Here is a 17241-nt window from a genome sequence, read left to right as displayed (position 1 = left end):
CCACACCAGGAAGCAAAACCCAAAAGCATCTGGACAAATACTAGGGGTGGCTGTCAGCCCATGGCGTGAAGTGTTACCTGCACGATCCCCGTTAGACCCAGGGATCCAGGGTCGGCTCACCTCACCTCTAGAGAGCTTTCGTTTGTTTTTGACTGCATCTGTTTCATTTGGGAAAACCCAATAAGCCTTAAAACCTCCATGCAACTTGTCGTCATCGAAAACATTAACACATTTACCTATTATCCTTGGTCTCCGTCATCACTTGTCCTGGAACATCTGTCTGTGAAAACCATGAAAATGTGTTTTCTTTCTTCTGAGTCTTTCCTCTGTGTTTGCCTTAAACGTGTGCTCCAGGCTCAGCTCCGCCAGGCCAGTGAAAAGGCTGTTTTCCCCTCAGTGTCCTTTCATCACCTGATGTCCAAAAGCATTGCTGTGCTCTGTGTTTCGGGTCCTTACAGTATGATCCTCCAGTCTGAAAGAGTTGCCTCCTTGGGCTCTGATCCTTCTGCTCCAACAACCCACAGACGTTCTTAAGGTAAAATGGTTTTGATTAACTAGTGGTTTTTGGCTTTTCCCCGAAGCAAAGGTGAGCTCTTTTCATCTGAGGAGCTTTGGTGTTTCTTCTTGAGCATGGCGGGGAGATGCTGTAGAAGTTCTCGGGCTCCGTGTGGTCCCCCCCTCATCTCAGCAGATGTGAAATACTCCTCGGCCAGGGTCTTTCTTCTTGCTCTGGGAACACCTATATCTTGGCATCACTTCTGGGATCCTGAAAGAAAAATCACGGAAGGGTAAGGAAGGAGTAGGGGAGAGTACTCAAAGCAAGATACACTGAAAGTGCACTTCCTGGGGGGAGACAGCGTGGTTCTGAGCTCTAGGGACTTTCTAATTATAAACTGATGGCTGCACCACAGCCTGGCACCAGCCCTCCCCGCACCGCCAGCAGACACGCATGGCAACGCGACATGGCACTCTCTGTAAATAAAAACACGTCTACTTAATTTGGTTTCATGTTCTCACTCCCCACACATTTCTTCTCATTCCTCTATTTCCCTGGCTTCTTCCCAGTGGAATATGTGCTTCACACAATGTGTTCTTTTTTCAGGAACAATATCCCCAGATCCTAGGACTTTACACATTATAACTGGTATTTGAAAATGAAACATCAATGTTAAACAAAAAAGAAGAAGAGAAAATGTATCCATCAGGAACTTTTTATTTAACTAGTAATACTCTTAATAACCACCAGTGCCTGCAACAGTCCGACGCTTTAAGAAACAAACTAGAAGAAAAAGATGACAAAGGTTCACAATGATTATCCAGAGAGATGCATGAGACTGAATTTTCTACCCACGCCTACAAATACCACGGTTATAAGTACTTTATAACTTCCAAGTTGCTGTCTTAGACATCATGGCATTTAAGAGTTCTTTGGAGCAGACAGAATGAGAGAGGCTGAACTGCCGGGTATGAGAGCAGGAAGGTGAGAAGTCACGCTTCAGCTCATTGGGCTAGATGCGAGGGACTGGACACGGGAAAATCAGCTCCTGGCTTCTTATTCTGTCTTTGCTCCCCAACAGTGCGTCCTTGTGGACAAAAGTAACACAGAGATACCAGTCTAAGCTACACTTAAGACACTATAGATGCTTGGATTCTTTGAGACCCAGGGAAGAAACTCAAAACTCACTGTAAATTCATCCCCCTAGGCACTTCCTTAGTGACTTGCTGTAATAAAATTATTCCTAGGCACCATGAGTGAGATGAATGGACCCGAACCAATTTAAATTCTTATTATTCTTTTATATGAAATCATAGATCAAAAACTTTGATTGCCACGTGTCCAGGATTAGAAGAATTCTAGATTTAAAATTAAAATTTAAGAAGTCAAATTCAATTAAGGAATTATAATAGCAAGAGAATAGAAGCCTTTCGTATGATAATGAATTTTAAAAACTGGATTCTTTGATTTGAAATGTTTAGATTAAGAGAGGTTATATATAACAAAGTGGAGGATTAGGGCTGATTTCATTATCCGTAAAACAGGAGAATTGGAGTAAGTGTTCTAAGCTATCAGCACCCTGAAAATTCTGTGATTCTAGACAAGTATGTATGTTTTTAACTCATCATCAATTCTGAGCATTGGAATTAATCTAAATATGTGTTTTAAATGAAAAAAAACTTGATAATGAAAATGTCATTTTTAAAGATAGCCATAAAACATGAATGTATTGTTGAACAGATGCAGGCTCTATATGAATGTTTACGGTAAAACCTGAGCCTTCAAGGGAAACCTGGAAGGGGTTGTACTTGAAGCAAGATCTTGAAGGCTTTGCCAGCAGACTACAGATTATCTGCTCAGGATGCTCGGCCTCTGTGGGAACCTTAAAGGTAAACAGGAGTATTGATCTAAGAACACTGCGCGTTCATGCTTACCGACCTCACTGAATGAGTTTCCATCTCAAATTCCAGTTTGCTGACATCTTTCAAAATGTGTATTCTGTCATCTGGGATATTAATTAATTTAATATTACCTGGTATGTTCGACAAACTGCTAAACAGCAGCGCGCCCTGTGGCTAATTTTTGTAAGTTTCCTCCAGATGGACAAGAAGACATTGGTTACAAAGAACAGTCTTTGAGTAGTTCTTCCTCAATCACTCCAAGCTCTCATGATTGCACATCAAACGCATGCATTTCCATCGTTTCTAGCAGGATGCGATGACTTCACCCAGCGTATTGTTAAAGCCAAGATACGGTCTTTCTCCTGACCTCCGCTGAGCTGCCAGCCTATCAACCTTTCAAAGGGGGAAAGGCATCGAGGCTGTGCTCTTGAAGGACCCACTCTAGGTCCCCGTGTCCTAACAGCTCACCCACTCTCACTAGTAATCCGATCTTTAATTTTAATATCACTTCTACTACGAACATTTAACCCACAATCTAGAATTCCATAAACTATTGTACTTTTCTGGACACTGGATTCTTTGTACGTATGCATGTCCCCAGGACCTGTCTTATCCTCTGATTGCTCAGAAACCACTCCCTGTGGTTGAACAACCATATATGCCAATGACCACACACATGGATAAAAGAAGGCAGCGTGTTACCTGGAACAGCAGTTTCCCAAGTTAAAGTTCCAAACAGTGGTCATCTAACCTGCCTCATGTCTGAGATGCAACATATCACTTCGGGGATCTTTGGCCTATTTGTGTGCCACCTGCTTGATTATTTACCTAATGTTTTTTCTTAAACTGACTCTCTACTTAAATAAATGTATTATAAAAGGAAACTTTCCATCCACAGTATAAATGGAAACCCAGTACCATGCTCCACAAATAGAAGGTAACTCTAAAAATACATAAAAGGAATACAAAAGGAATCTTATAAAATTCTGGTTGAAAACAAGTGTCCATGAAAAGCACTAAGTCTTTGACTTGCTCTTTCTTCATTATAAATGGGGATTAGTAAATTCATGGGGCATTTATTGCCTTCAATAATTCCATTCAGAAAGAAGAAAGGCTGAAAATTAAGTAACCATTTCAAGAACTCAGGAAAAAGATAATGGGGATAAACCCAAAGAAAATAAGGTTGAGAGTAGATATTAGTGGAATTAATGAAATGGGGAAACAAAGATACAATGGAAAATATCAACAAAAACAAAAGTAGTTCTCTAAAAAGACTAATAAAATTGGCCAAGTTGTCGCAAGACTGATCAAGATAAAAACAAGTTCAAAAAAATATTGGGATGAAAAATGGGATGCATTAGACATTAAAAAGATCAGAGAATATTATTTTAAAATTTCAAGGTAATGAATTTTCAAATTTTGAAAATGGATAAATTCTTGGAAAAAATGTAAAGTACCAAGCCAATTCAAGAAATAAGTCAATTCTATTAAGTAGATTCAATCACTGATATTTTTAAATCTCCCCACTGGGAAAACATTAGGCTAGACAATTTTGCTGTTGAATTGTTCCAAATGCTCAATAAACAGGTAAATCTAAAACCTACAGATTCTACCAGAGAATAGAAACAGACAATATGCCCAAATAATTTCATCAGTCTGATAATATTCCCAAATCTAATGATCTCAACCAGCTTGGGACCATATGAGAAAGAAAACCACTGGCCAATCTCACTCATGAACAAATAAAGATGCGAAAATTCAAAGGTCATATTAGCAAGTTGAACGTAGCATCTACAGTATAATAAAGATACTACTTTATGGCCAAATTGATTGGATTTATCAAAGGATAAAATTAAATATCTGTTAAGGACCCACCACCTAAAAAAAAATGGAAAAAAAAAACTAAAACTATTAGTAAATAGGAAGTGAGTGGGAATGTCTGTAATGGGCAAACTTCATACTGGACTGTGTCCGTTTCTAGTAAACATCTCCCTGGAGGTGCTACCAGGACAAGACAAAAAAGGAGGAAAGGCAGGAGGGGCGGGGGGAGAGAGGACAAAGCTGTCCCCATTCACAGATGGAACATTCGAAAAGTGTTTCAGACAAATGAGCAGAATTAATGATAGGGTTTACCAAAGTTGCTGACGGAAGTTCAACTGCACTTCTACATACCAGCGTGGGTTTTCTGTTCTGTTGTTTATGCTGAAGTACAGTCAGTTATGACATGTCAATTTCTGGTGTCCAGCAAGATGTCTCAGTCATGCATATACACACATACATTCGTTTTCATATTCTTTTTCACTAAAGGGTGTTACAAGATATTGAACATGGTTCCCTGTGCTATACGGAAGAAATCTGGTTTTTTAATCTATTTTCATATATAGTGGCTAGCATTTGCAAAGCTCAAACTCCCAAATTTATCCCTTCCCACCCCCTTTCCCCAGTAACCATAGATTGTTTACTATGTCTGCGAGTCTGCTTCTGTGCAAACTTTTTTCTTAAAAAGGTATTTTTAAAGAAAATCATTGATAATAGTTGGAATAATTATAACAAAAGAAGGTGTATAAAAATTTTAGATAGAAAATCTATACACTTGAACAAAAGACGCCCTTCTAAAAATATGTTCATAGCAGGCAGGGAGGGTCGGCACCACCGAGACGTCAGCTTTCTTCAAACTGGTCTGTAATTCAAAGGCATTCCCTTTCAAAACAAAACCTGAGATTCTAAAAGTTTTATGGAAGAACAAAGGGACAGGAATAAAGAAAGATACTCCTTCAGAAGAATGAGGGGAAGACTTGTTTACTAAACCGCAAACTGTAACATAAAACTGTCATAACTTAGTCAGCATGGAATCCCCACAGGAACACCCAAACAGCAAAAAGCTCAGGGACGGATCCACGCGTGAACGCAGACGTGACACGTGACAGAGGTGTCTGCAGCGCTCATTGGGGAAAGCTGGGCCATTCAAAACCTTACTGGGACGAGTGCTTAACCACCTAGAAACATAAATGTTTCTACACCTCACGCCACACACAAGTGTCAATTCCAGATGATTAAGGGCATAAGTAAGAAAATCAAACTTTAAAGTTTTTAGAAAGAAATATAACCCAATATCTTTACAACCTCAGGGTAGAGAGAACTCCTTAAACAACAAAGAGAAAGTACTAACCATAGAAGAAAAGATGGTTACATTCAAATCACATTAAAATAAAGAACTTCCATTCACCTAAAGCAAGCTACGTAAATCAGGAGAATACATTTGTCACAAATATAATCACTGACGTGCTTTTGAAGATAAAAAAGGAAATAGCCTCAAAGAAAAGTGGGCAAAAGACTAACTTGCAGATATGCTTTTGTAGGCATAATGTACTTCCATTTGAAATGCTAAACATTAAATGTGTGTTATAAATCACGTCCCCTACATGGGATAATGTTGCAAATATGTCTGCAACATGCTGAAGAGTCTATGATGCCATCTGCTTGAAGTGGTATGTTTAACATCTTTCATCTGTGATCATACTGGCTGTCAATTAAGAGTGAGGTACAGATGGAATAATAGAGTCTATGTAATAAGGTTTTTAAAAGGAGGAAAGAAGGAAGAGAAATGGAGAGGGAGGCAGGAGAGAAGGGATTTGCAAAAAAGGCCACCCCCTCACGGCACGGCCTCACCTTTTTGGTGCCTCCTTGAATAGCACCCACTCCTTCCTTAAACACCAATCGTGCCCTCTCTGCCCCCAGGGCAAGTGTCCAGCTCCCTACAAAACACCCCCTGAGAGCTTACTCCCCAAGCTTTCCAAAGTATTCGCCAGGGCTCCAAAGATCCGTAAATCCCTCCCCACAAGCATAAAGTTCTGTGTGTGGTACTTAAATAATAGTGCTACAGGGGAGCAAAATCTGCCATCCCAAACGGTGTCTCTTTGACATGAGAATTAAGTTAGGCTGATTATTTTTAAGGCCCCAAAGACTCAGGACGAACCTTTGACCTTCCTGCTAGCTGCCTAAAAGTATGCAGAAGCCCTGTTCAGGGAGGATGCCATCAGCTTAGATCACTGTAGCGTGAACTGGTCGTGTGGATGGGGGGCCTACAAAGTCTGCTACAATTCCTTTCCGTGTCCCATTGTCCCTGCCTGGTCCAGCCAACAGTTGTTCACCAAACCTTCACTTTTCCAGCCTCTTGTAAATTGCCTTCCTCCCCTTTGAAGTCCCAAACCATTACTCTCAATATCCCCTCTTGCCTTTAGCCAAAGATGATATTTAAGGGGATGGCTTTGGCCATTTCAGTGAGTTACTCAGTTCCTGACTCTCCATATACACATGTTGGTAACATTTTGTTTGATTTTTCTCTTCTTTTTCTTTTTTTTTACTATTGTTTTATTTTGAAATAATTATAGCTTCACAGTAAGTTGAAGTACAAAGAGATTCCATGTACTGTTCACCCAGTTTCCCCCAATGAAAACCTAATAACTATCACAAAACCAAGAAATTGACATCGGTACAATCCACAAATCTTACTCAGATCTTGCCAGTTTTATATGCACTTGTATGCGTCTAAAGTTCTATGCAATTCTATCACGTGCAGATTTGTATTTCTCATCTTATTCTGTCTCATGTCCATTTAATCCTCAGACCAGCCAGCAGAACTTCAGAGGGTTGAGGAAAATTTCTTCCTCCTCGACAGTACCATACACGTGTGCAATCCTTTACAATCACATACTGTTTCATGTGATCCTCAAGATGACTTTTTGAAGGAGGTAGACCAGATGGCTTCCTCATTTTGCAGGTAAGAGTCTAAAGCCTAAAGAGGTTGGAGGATGTGCCCCCACCGTAAGGGCACAGAGAAAGGGGCAAGAGGACAGAAGTCCTCGGGACCTGTCCATGTCAGTTTACAGGCGTGAGCTCTGCAGTCCAAGTGTGAGGGTGTGCACACCGTCACAGAGCCACCACAGGGCCACAATGAGGACATGACACAGCCCCAGCAGACCTCTAGCACCCGGGTCAGGGACCTCAACAATAAACCAGGCTGCTTTCATGTAATGACGCTGAAGTGTGTAGACTACATCAACATTTACACAGCCTCCATTACGTATGTTCTACTTACTCTCATGATTGCTTTGTACTGATTCAAGGTCAAAATACACAGACAAAAGAAATATTATGTCTTTTTTTTAATCCCCAGTACATGATTTCTCTCTTGCACGCGCACACACACATGCACACACACACCCACAAACCTTTTTTTTTAATTGCTTGGTGTTACATGAGGGGTCATGCCTTTTATTTTAATTGAAGTATAGTTAATTTACAATGTTGTGTTAGTTTCAGGAGTTCAGCATAGTGATTCAGTTATACATATAAGTATGTGTGTGTGTATATATATGTATGTTCTTTTTCAGATTTTTTTCCATTATAGGTTATTATAAGATATTGAATATAGTTTCCTGTGGTCTACAGTAGGACTTTGTTGTTTATCTATTTTATATATAGTATCACACACCTTTATTCAGTTCAGCAAATACCTATTTCTTGGTGTGCTATGGGTAAACATTCTAAATATGTAGCTATATGAGCACATCTCTGCTTAAAATTAAGTATATGTTTAATTCTATTTCATTTTTATAGTTTTAAACTTCTTTTTTGTTTTTGTTCCTTACTGATTATATGATTAACACCATACAGGATTTTTATTCTTATATGGTTTATGCATCTCATGTATAAATCTTTGCCTGATAATGCACCCATTTTTGAGAGCTTCAATACATCACACATTTACTTTTATAAATCCTTAACACTGACATTGCCTGGAAGATAAAAGCTAGTAACCTTTTTATGGCATCTAATATGATTGAACAGCAGTCTGATGCAATTTTAAAAATAAGAAATGTGAACTTTCAAACTATCCATGCTAATAAATTTGACAACTCCTCAACAAGACAATCCAATCAATCATTATATGATAAATCTGTTCTTATTGCATTCATGATAATTTTATGTTTACAGAGTTCATTAACATGCCCAAGAAAATCAGCACATTCTAAATTTTGTGTATCGTTGAAATGCTATTGATTGTAAAGTTGTAACTCAGTTCAGCAAGACTGTGGACGTGCAGTATTTTTAACCTGTTAAAGTGATTTCATAGATATTATCTTATTTCAGTCTCATAACAGCTTAGTGATTTGGTAGGAAACTGCTCATTCCGTTGCACAGATAAGGAAATTGGTGTCCTACAAAGTTAAGCACCATCTCACGCTGGGACTTAAAGTGAGGTCCTTCACCCCCATCTCTTACCTTAGTGTTACTAGTGAGTGCCAGACACAATGCAGGCACTCAAACATTATTTCCTTCTATGCCCATACTCTCCCCCATCGGGAAGGAAGCTGCTCCCACTGCATCACTTTGGGGGAGAGGGCCACATCCCCTCTCTGTGCCCAGCCCTCCCCATCTGCAACCCGGGGCTGACTTGTCCCATCCGCTGACCACTTCATCCAGAGTGGACCAGCCTCCACTCTGTCTAAAAGCTCTATTAATCACCTGCAGGCAAGTGTTGCCATAAGAGCAGCCATTCTTTGCTCGTGGAATATTCTCCTGCACATCATAAAGGGCCATGGGATGTTCACAGCATTCTCTGCCCACTGATTCTCGACTTTCTCTCACACTTCAGGAGCCAAACCATCATCGCTATTGGGGAACGGGATTGGCTGTCCAGCTGCGGAGTCCACGCATTTGGCTTTGACGCCTGAAGCCACTGCCCGCGGCTCATACGAGCACAGTGTGTCCATCCATCCAAGACTTCTTGACCTTCCCAGCAGAGACGCCCTATCTTGGCAACCTGGGCTTCCCCCGGAGCAGGCAGACTTGGCACATACATGACGTCATTTACAGAGCAGGAGAGAAACACGCCAGCTCCATCCACTCACCAAGGTGAACGTTAAGCCTGGACACCCCAGGCTTAAACCATGACCACTGTGTGACCAGGGCCGTGTCCGGACGAAACAGGGACGCCTCGGGTGCCCCCTCCTCCTTCGCTGTTCTCTGTGCCCCTGGTTCACAGGGCCACCCTCTGCAGCAGATGCAGTTTCCCTAGAAACAGTCTTTTCATGCATTTTATAGCAAACAATAGAGCCAGAATCGGCTTTAGTGATCTCCTGCAAATGGGGTACATGTTCCCCTAAAGATGGGAATTAAAACTCAACATTACCTTTCATCACGTTTGATCAAACAAATTTAGAGGCAGCTAAATCCTCCGTGATGTGCTGAAAATGTACCCATGAAAGTCCCTCACACTACAGGAACAAGGAGCCAAAACAGACAGACCTCGGGCCCCAGAAAACCTCCTCTGGCATTACCCTCAGAAAAACGGTCTTGCTCTCCTTAATGTCAGAACAAAGCATGAGTCAGCAAAGACTTTAAGATGGCATCTTTGCAAAATGGAGAAGTCAGATTAATTCACCCTGTAAATCAATAGACCAAGCTGAAGATTTACATAAATGCACTTTACAGAGCCCCAAAATGAAGGTGAGTGATGCGTGTGTGTGTGTAAAGTAAAACGTACAGCAGAAAAGATATTGTATCCGAGATTTAATAAGTGTGAATTATTCCCTCCGCGCTCCAAATCCCTTCTGCGTTGTATAACTCTTCCGTGTCTGTGTTGCTGAAAGTTCCTCAGGAATGTGTTATTTCTCCTTGCTGCCCCTTCTTGGTCAGAGGCAGGACCATGGATACAGAAGGTACTCAATAAAGAATGAATAATTTACTCACTATGGCCAATTTCCAAGTAATAAAAGACACGTATGCTTTTACAGAGCATCTTGAACAAAGCTGATCTAAACCTCAGCGTTTGGTCGGTCAACGAGGACTGTTAACTGCTGGAGGCAGGGGTCTGGAGGGACTGGCACCGGAACAAACTCCTCAGACTTTTAGGTTTACCTTTGAAAGCTCACTTATCTTCAAAAATGAAATTTTACATAAAAGTAATATACTATATGGGTGAATCGTATAGTATGTGAATTATATCTCAATAAAGCTTTTAAAAATAATATATTAAAAACAGGAGGCTATCATCAATATCTTGTAATAACCCAGAATGAAAAAGAATGTGAAAAATAATAAGAATATATATATGACTGAATCACTGTGCTGTACCCCAGAAACCAACACATTATAAATCAACTGTCCTTCAATTAAAAAATGATACTATATTAAAAACAGATTCTATGATTGAAATTCATCTCTTTTGATATTATCTAGTATTATTATTATCTGGCTTTTTGATAGACACTCATTCGCTTGAAAATCACAGTTTCTTCGGGAGCCTGGTGGGGGCTTTGCACACCTGCCATTTGACCCCAGCGGTGGGAACCGCTGAGCTATTCCCGGTCCTGCTTAAGGAGGAGGAAACCGAGCTTCCAAGAGACGAAGTAACAGAGCTCCATGATACAGAGCCAGTTTTCAAAACCACGTCTACCTAACTCCAAGGAAATAAATTTAAAATCCCAGGTAATTTTTTTCACGCATTAGCAGGGCCCCAGGGGAGTATGAAGGTGAGTGGGACAGCAGCCTTTCCTCAGGATCAGCACTTCCTTAGGACAGTCACTGCGCGTCAGCGTGTAATAGACCAAAGCATCGGTACATAAAGCCCGTGAGATGTTTCACGTATTATCGGACACTGATAAGGATTAGGTGTAATTTATGTTTTAGGGGGAGGGTGTAGCTCAGGGGCAGAGAGTGTGCTTAGCGTTCACAAGGTCCCGGGTTCCATCCTCAGTCCCTCCATTAAATAAATAAACTCTAGATGTAATTTATGTTTTACATTTAAAAACCTAACAAGTTAAGATCTTTACACTCAAAGTAACTATTATTTAAGGTTCTGTTTATGTAAGGTTGCCAGATTTCACAAAATTATGCCTAGTTAACTTTGAATTTCAAGTAAATAACAAATAATTTCTTAGCATTTGTTTATCTTCTGCAGTAGTTTCTGTAATTTATCTGGTAACCCTGTTAGAACTTTTTTTTAATGGTTAAATTCATCACTGCATTGAAAACAAAGAGAAGGACTAAACCTCTAATACTACGTTAAAATAGCGCACAAAGTCCAGATACGCCCAAATTCAAACTCTTCTCCGGCACTGAATACTTTAATGAAGTAAGATCTGTGAAGTTCAAATGATCACCCATAAAAATATTCAGGTGGCTTTGAATCATTTTTAAATGTTGTCATCTCAGAACACATGAACAGGACCTGTGAACTGCAGAGGCCACAATTTCTTTACTGGGTGATAGACTCTTGGCTGAATCCAGAGCAGATACTGAAAAGGAACGCTCGTCTGGATGGAATGATGCTGCGAGTGGACCACTGATCCCCCTTACAAACTGAGAAGCTGTCCTGGGCTTCACGTCACCATGGACTGTGCCCTGAGACCCCCGAGAGGGACACTGGTGCAGGGACCACCGCTCAGGGTCGGCAGCTGGAGCGCTCACTGATGTGCAGTAAGAAAGGCAAACTTAGGCGCCATCCAGTAGACCCCTCCTTCCACAAATAAGAAACGGTTGGGGCTCTGCTCTCTCTTAATGTGACATTTTATAATCTGCAAAACAGGGCTGCCTGTTTCATCAGGCTGTTGTGAGAATGGAGAGACAACATACGTGAAATGCGGTATTTGATCGAATAACTGCCATAAACTGAGTGCACCAGGCCTTGCAGGAAATTTAAAGATGCCCTGCGCTGTAGCCCCTCTCTTAAAGATGAAGTTACACGACTTTCCAATCAGCACGAAGAGGAGCCGAGGCCCAGGTGGAGCCACGCCCCTGGTCCCCGTCCAGGGGTCCCCTGTTTCTCCCACTTCCTCGGGCTCCCTTAGGCACTGGCATGGCGGCTCCATCCTCAACCTAAATCTGACACCATGTGCTACGCGCAGCACTTAAGGGACGCAAAGTCGACAAGGAGAAAGGGACATATAACACAAACTAAAATAGTAACAGGACTGGCAATACAGAAAGCAAATTACCACCCAGGTCGTCCAAGATCAGAACGGCCACGGGAACCGTTCCCATTTCCAGCTTGGCACTCTCTGCACGGGGCCCATTAGTGGTCCTCACTCCCTTGGACTCAGGGCAGGACAGTCAATATCGTCCTCCAGTCTGCCGTCACGCAGGGTTTAATAGGAGGCAGACGGAGAGGGGTGGCCTTCCCCTCCAGCAGCGCACTCCTGCGGCCACGTGAAAATCAGCAGTCCTACTTTAAGAGAGGAGTCCCTAGCAAGTATTGAACACATTTTTTGTACTCGGTGCTGCTTAAGAAGCACTCGGTCAAAAGACCATTTCAACATTCATTCCTTTAGGGAAAAGGCACGAGAAACCACTCAAGCCTGCAGCCCGGGGATGGGTGGACAGAACACCCGCTAAACAGCCGTATGGTGCCAGGGACTGTGCTAGGTGCCTTCAGGTGCACTGGCTCATTTCGACCCTGCAAAACTATGTGAACAACATCTCTGACATGGGAAGGAACGGGGAAGCCTGCGGGAGCTGACTGAATTTTCAGGGGCTGCAGAGCTGAGATCTGAACCCACAGCTGCTGAGAGCAAATCCAGTATACAGCAGCAATACACGAGATGCTGCCAACCTTGGTCTTAAAACAAGGCTGTAACTAGACTTCTTTTCCTAATTATGTGAAGAATAGAAAACACCATGTTAGTCATGGAAAAGATCTTACAGACCAAGCAAGGAACAAGGAAAATATGGGAAGACAGACGATCTGGCTTGATTCGTTTGATAGGGAGACTGAAGGAGCTTTGACCTCGACAGTAAAGAAGGGAAAATGGGCCAAAAAGCCGGGGGAGGTATAGAAAGGATGAAGGGACGGCCACGGAAGGAGGACACTGGGTGTCATTTGTCCCCGACATGAAGTAAGACTTTGCGGCAAGATTAGGGAAGGAAAACTGGTTAGTCACAAATAAAACCACTGGGACGTGATAACCATGCATCCACCTAGTACATGCTTGGCTATCAGTGAACAGCTTAAGAAAACGATGTGGGAGATTTGCTTTTTAAGTAACAGATAAAATAGGAGTTTGCCCGTTGCTTTCATCCGCATTGGAGGAGCAATGAGAGGTCCCCTCCATGTAACTTCAGGGCAGCATATGAGCTGACCCGCATTCCGCCTTCTACTAAACAAACAGGCTTTCCTTGCATAGGGAGGGAAAATATTAAAGCCCCCAGAGGAACACGTGAGGAACAAGCCCAGCACTCTCCACTGCGGTATCAACCTTGTTGTAAGCAAAAGATAAAGAGCAAGAGATTTTTGTCATGGTGGTGCTTAAAACCGGGATGCTCTTTCTAAGAATTCAACAATCGCTTATTAAAATAAAACATAATAACTAAGTAAAATGTTTTTAACTAAAAGCAGGATTTTCAGATATTTCTACGTAAGATAACGGTCACATATGGAATGATTTAAGGGCATGTTATTTAAATGAGGACAATTACTGTAAACTAAACTGGAAGCCATTCTGGGAGTCTTGGCCCCACGATCCATATTAGAGCAATAGACCCTTTGTGAGCAAACCTTCCACCCTCAATGGAAATTATAATGACAAAGCCAGAGGTCTGAGCACCTCTCCAGAAACGCTGCAGCTGGTGGCTCACCCACAAGCCAGCCGGTTGAAGCCGAACTGGGAATTTTTAAAGGAACCCCTTACTTACAGGGCACAAGGCGGTAAAGAAGCATCTCTGTCCTCTCAGAAGGCAGTATCCCTGGGCAACGACCAGCAGTCCTGGAAAACGACCTCAGAGCCTGGGCGCCCGGGTCCTAGCCTGGCTCTCAGCAGATGGACGGGGCCCCATCAGCCGCGCCCGCCTCCTGTGGGCTCCCGGCCTCTCCTGTGACATCTAGCCGGGTCCTCGCGCAGTCCCTGATCCCGGCCAGTGTCGCGTCCCAGGCCTTTGTTGTCCTTCTGTCACATCAGCAGTTTCCAGCGTGACTGCCGCCGCAGCCACTGGTCCAGGCCACTGGGTGCCCTGCCGCAGTCAGCAGCACCCCCTCCCCGCCCAGACGCCTTTTTTTTTCTTTTTAAAGAGATAGGACCATTGTCAACCTTAGGTTTCAATCATGCTGCAAAATGCGCATGGTCGCTCAAGCTGGGGATGCTGCTGGCAGTAAGCACGTTGCCTGTTCTCTTCAAGTTGCAAAGACTCATTCGGGAGGAGGGTACGACCAGCCCTGGGCTCTACTGGACACACGCAGCCCCAAGGCCCTGTGACACAGACAAGGCGCCTCTGGTAGCATTCCCCCCTCGTGGAAAATGAAGAGTGTGACCCAGCAACGTCCAGTCTGCAAATCCTGTAATTTACTAGAATTAACTAGAAAAACAGCTACAGGCTGGCTTGCTGATGAAACAGTACCACACCCTGCGTTTGCCCTGCAGGTTATGGCTCACAAGGTGCTTTCTGCATTTTATTTGGATTGGGGTGTGCGGTTCCAAAGGGTGAAAAAAAAAGCAGTTGCTCAAAATGTTTTGGAAACCTTGGGAAATACCAAGAAAGGCAGATTTTTATGGACAGCCCCCCACCCCCTCATCTCCCCACCCCATCCCCACCCACCACCCCCATCCTTACCCTCACCCCTACCCCATCCCCACCTCCCACACCCACCCCCATCCCTATCCCTACCCTTATTCCCTCCCCACCCCCATTCCTACCCTCACCCCCCACCTGCATCCTCACCCCCCAACCCCTATCCTCACCCCCTCCCCATCCTCACCCCCTACCCCTCCTCACCCCCGCCTCCCACCTCCACCCACCTTGGGCGAACCATCCTCCTCAATACAGCTTCCTAGCAGACAAGACTGCTCCATCAGTAGGGCTTATCCAGAACTGCTGGAACCTTGAAGCTCTGGGTTGCTTTACCTCGGAGGAAAATACCTAACTTAGCTCAGCAAAATCTGGAGCGCTTCCCTGGGGAGATCAAAGCAGACCCCCAACTGTCAGGTTCACTCCAGACCAGAGCCGCCTGCCTCTCTGCAGACCGACCCTGCACAGGGCTGCCACTTAAGACACCAAATTTGCTGGCATTTCCTTGGCATCTTAGACTCAAAGAGTCACATGTATATAATGTCCTAGGAGACAGCAGAGAAGTGTCTCATGCTAACAGAATCACTAGGTGACAGCCCGTTTCTGCTGGGGAGAAAGGGTGCCTGGAGGTGTCCCTGTTTCTCACCATAGAACTGCATGGGCCACCAGCACTCCGGCCCTCGGTGGCAGGCACCTGTGGAGGTGAGCCTGCCCCTCCAGAAGCTACCTCAGTTCTAACAGCGCCGTCTGGGTGGTCACCAGACGAATGAAGCTCACATCACCTGTGCCAGGCACTCCGTAGGGGACGACTTTGCCTCTTGTCCAGGACTTTTAAAGAACTGGCACCAGCAGTCCTCTGGCTTATCCTCCTGGAAGACTCCCAGCTGTGGCTCTCGCCACGGCCCACACTTCCTCTCCAGCCACATCATGGAGCTACCCTCTCTGCCCGCGTGGCCCGCGCGGGCCTCCTGCACAGAGTGGTCTGAGTGTCAGATCCCTATCAACTCAGACACGGTCGCCGTTCACGCTGAGAGACATCAGCGCATCTCAGCACCTCCTCGTAAGCCTGGAGTCTCAGCTTCTGGACCCCCGCCCCAGACCCTGTCAGCTGGCCGGTGCTCAGAGCCAGCCCTCTCCCAGTCCCAGCAGCTGCTGTGGACAGTTCCACAGGCAGACGTGGGTTTGCGCCCTGTGAGCCAGTCGGTGTCTGGCCAAGTCCCCTGTGCTCCTGACCCTCAGTCTCTTCATTTGTGAAATGGGAACACTACCTTCCGCTGGGGGAGTGCACAGTGCTCGGCATGTGATCAATAATTTCTAGGTGTTCAAACCAAAGAGGTTATTCGTTAGTGCGTTACAGTTCCTGCTTCAAGATGCTTCCCGCATTCGAGAATAACTGTAGAGGTGGGGGCGAGACACTTGCCCTAAACACTACCTGTGTAGGCTTAGCTCAGTGTTCAGAAAATCCCGTTATATTTGCCACACCCACAGGAAAATGATCCCATGGCATTTCCTAGGAAGGACGTGTGGCCCCTGAACCGTGGGAACGTGAGGGGCATCGGAAACCACAACCACAGCCAGGACCCCGTGAGCACACGGCCCCTCGTGCAACGGGGCCAGCAGAGGCCAGGCACCGGCCACGCCATCCCCACGGCTCTGGCCCTGGCGGGTGACATGGCATAAGGTCAGTCTTAGCTGCACAGAGGAGCTCAGGGCAGAGCGCCCTTCCTCCCCAGGCCGAGTCTGTTCCCGTGCCTCTCTGTGGGGCACCAGAATAGGCCACTTTTGCCTAAGGATTGTTTTGACCTGAAGACAACGGAGAAACAGCAGACCCAGAAAAGTGCGACATCCTCCTCTTAGTCACCAGAGAGGGATCAGCAGGACCTCCCTCGCCAAAGCCCCGCCTCCTGCTGGCTGCCCCCTGCACTCTCCGCCCCACAGGCTGCCAGGCCCCGACACCAAACCCCTCCTCCTCTGTGGTGCACACCTCTGCACGTCCATGTCCTTGGCTAAGGTCCCGCAAGGGCTGCACGTTCTCACCACCCCTTTCTGGCTCATCAGTGAGTCTCCGGGGTGTGCACGCGGCGCTGGCATTACGAAAAGGCCCACGTGCTTTACTCCTGTGACTTTGTCCTTGGTCAGTGTCATTCCAGAGTCCGGGCAGGCCCAAGGAGGGTAGGGGACGGCTTTCTGCTCCCCTCCAGCCACAGTCACTTGTCAGCTGTTCTCTGGGCCGTCAGTCCCTGGAGCTCAGCTCTGATCTCATGGTGCCCGCAGCCGTCTCGT

At 44.7% G+C, this 17241-nt stretch overlaps 1 protein-coding gene across 3 annotated transcripts in view; it reads right to left on the bottom strand.

The window, feature by feature from the left end:
• SACS (sacsin molecular chaperone) overlaps positions 1-14417 on the bottom strand; it is a 66210-nt gene extending 51793 nt beyond the window's left edge. For all 3 annotated transcript variants that reach the window (XR_004325811.1, XM_032496449.1, XM_032496451.1), the window contains exons 1-2: positions 14092-14417; positions 237-766 (exon numbers count right to left, since the gene is read on the bottom strand). Coding sequence is in view for 2 of the 3 variants with exons in the window: in XM_032496449.1 (XP_032352340.1) it covers positions 237-259 (23 nt within the window). In the remaining variant the exon portion in view is untranslated. The remainder of the gene's footprint in view (positions 1-236; positions 767-14091) is intronic.
• Positions 14418-17241: the final 2824 nt, after the last annotated feature.

This window comes from Camelus ferus, chromosome 14 (genome assembly GCF_009834535.1).
Source record: "Camelus ferus isolate YT-003-E chromosome 14, BCGSAC_Cfer_1.0, whole genome shotgun sequence".
NCBI lineage: Eukaryota > Metazoa > Chordata > Mammalia > Artiodactyla > Camelidae > Camelus > Camelus ferus.
This window is presented reverse-complemented; position numbering and strand designations above follow the sequence as displayed.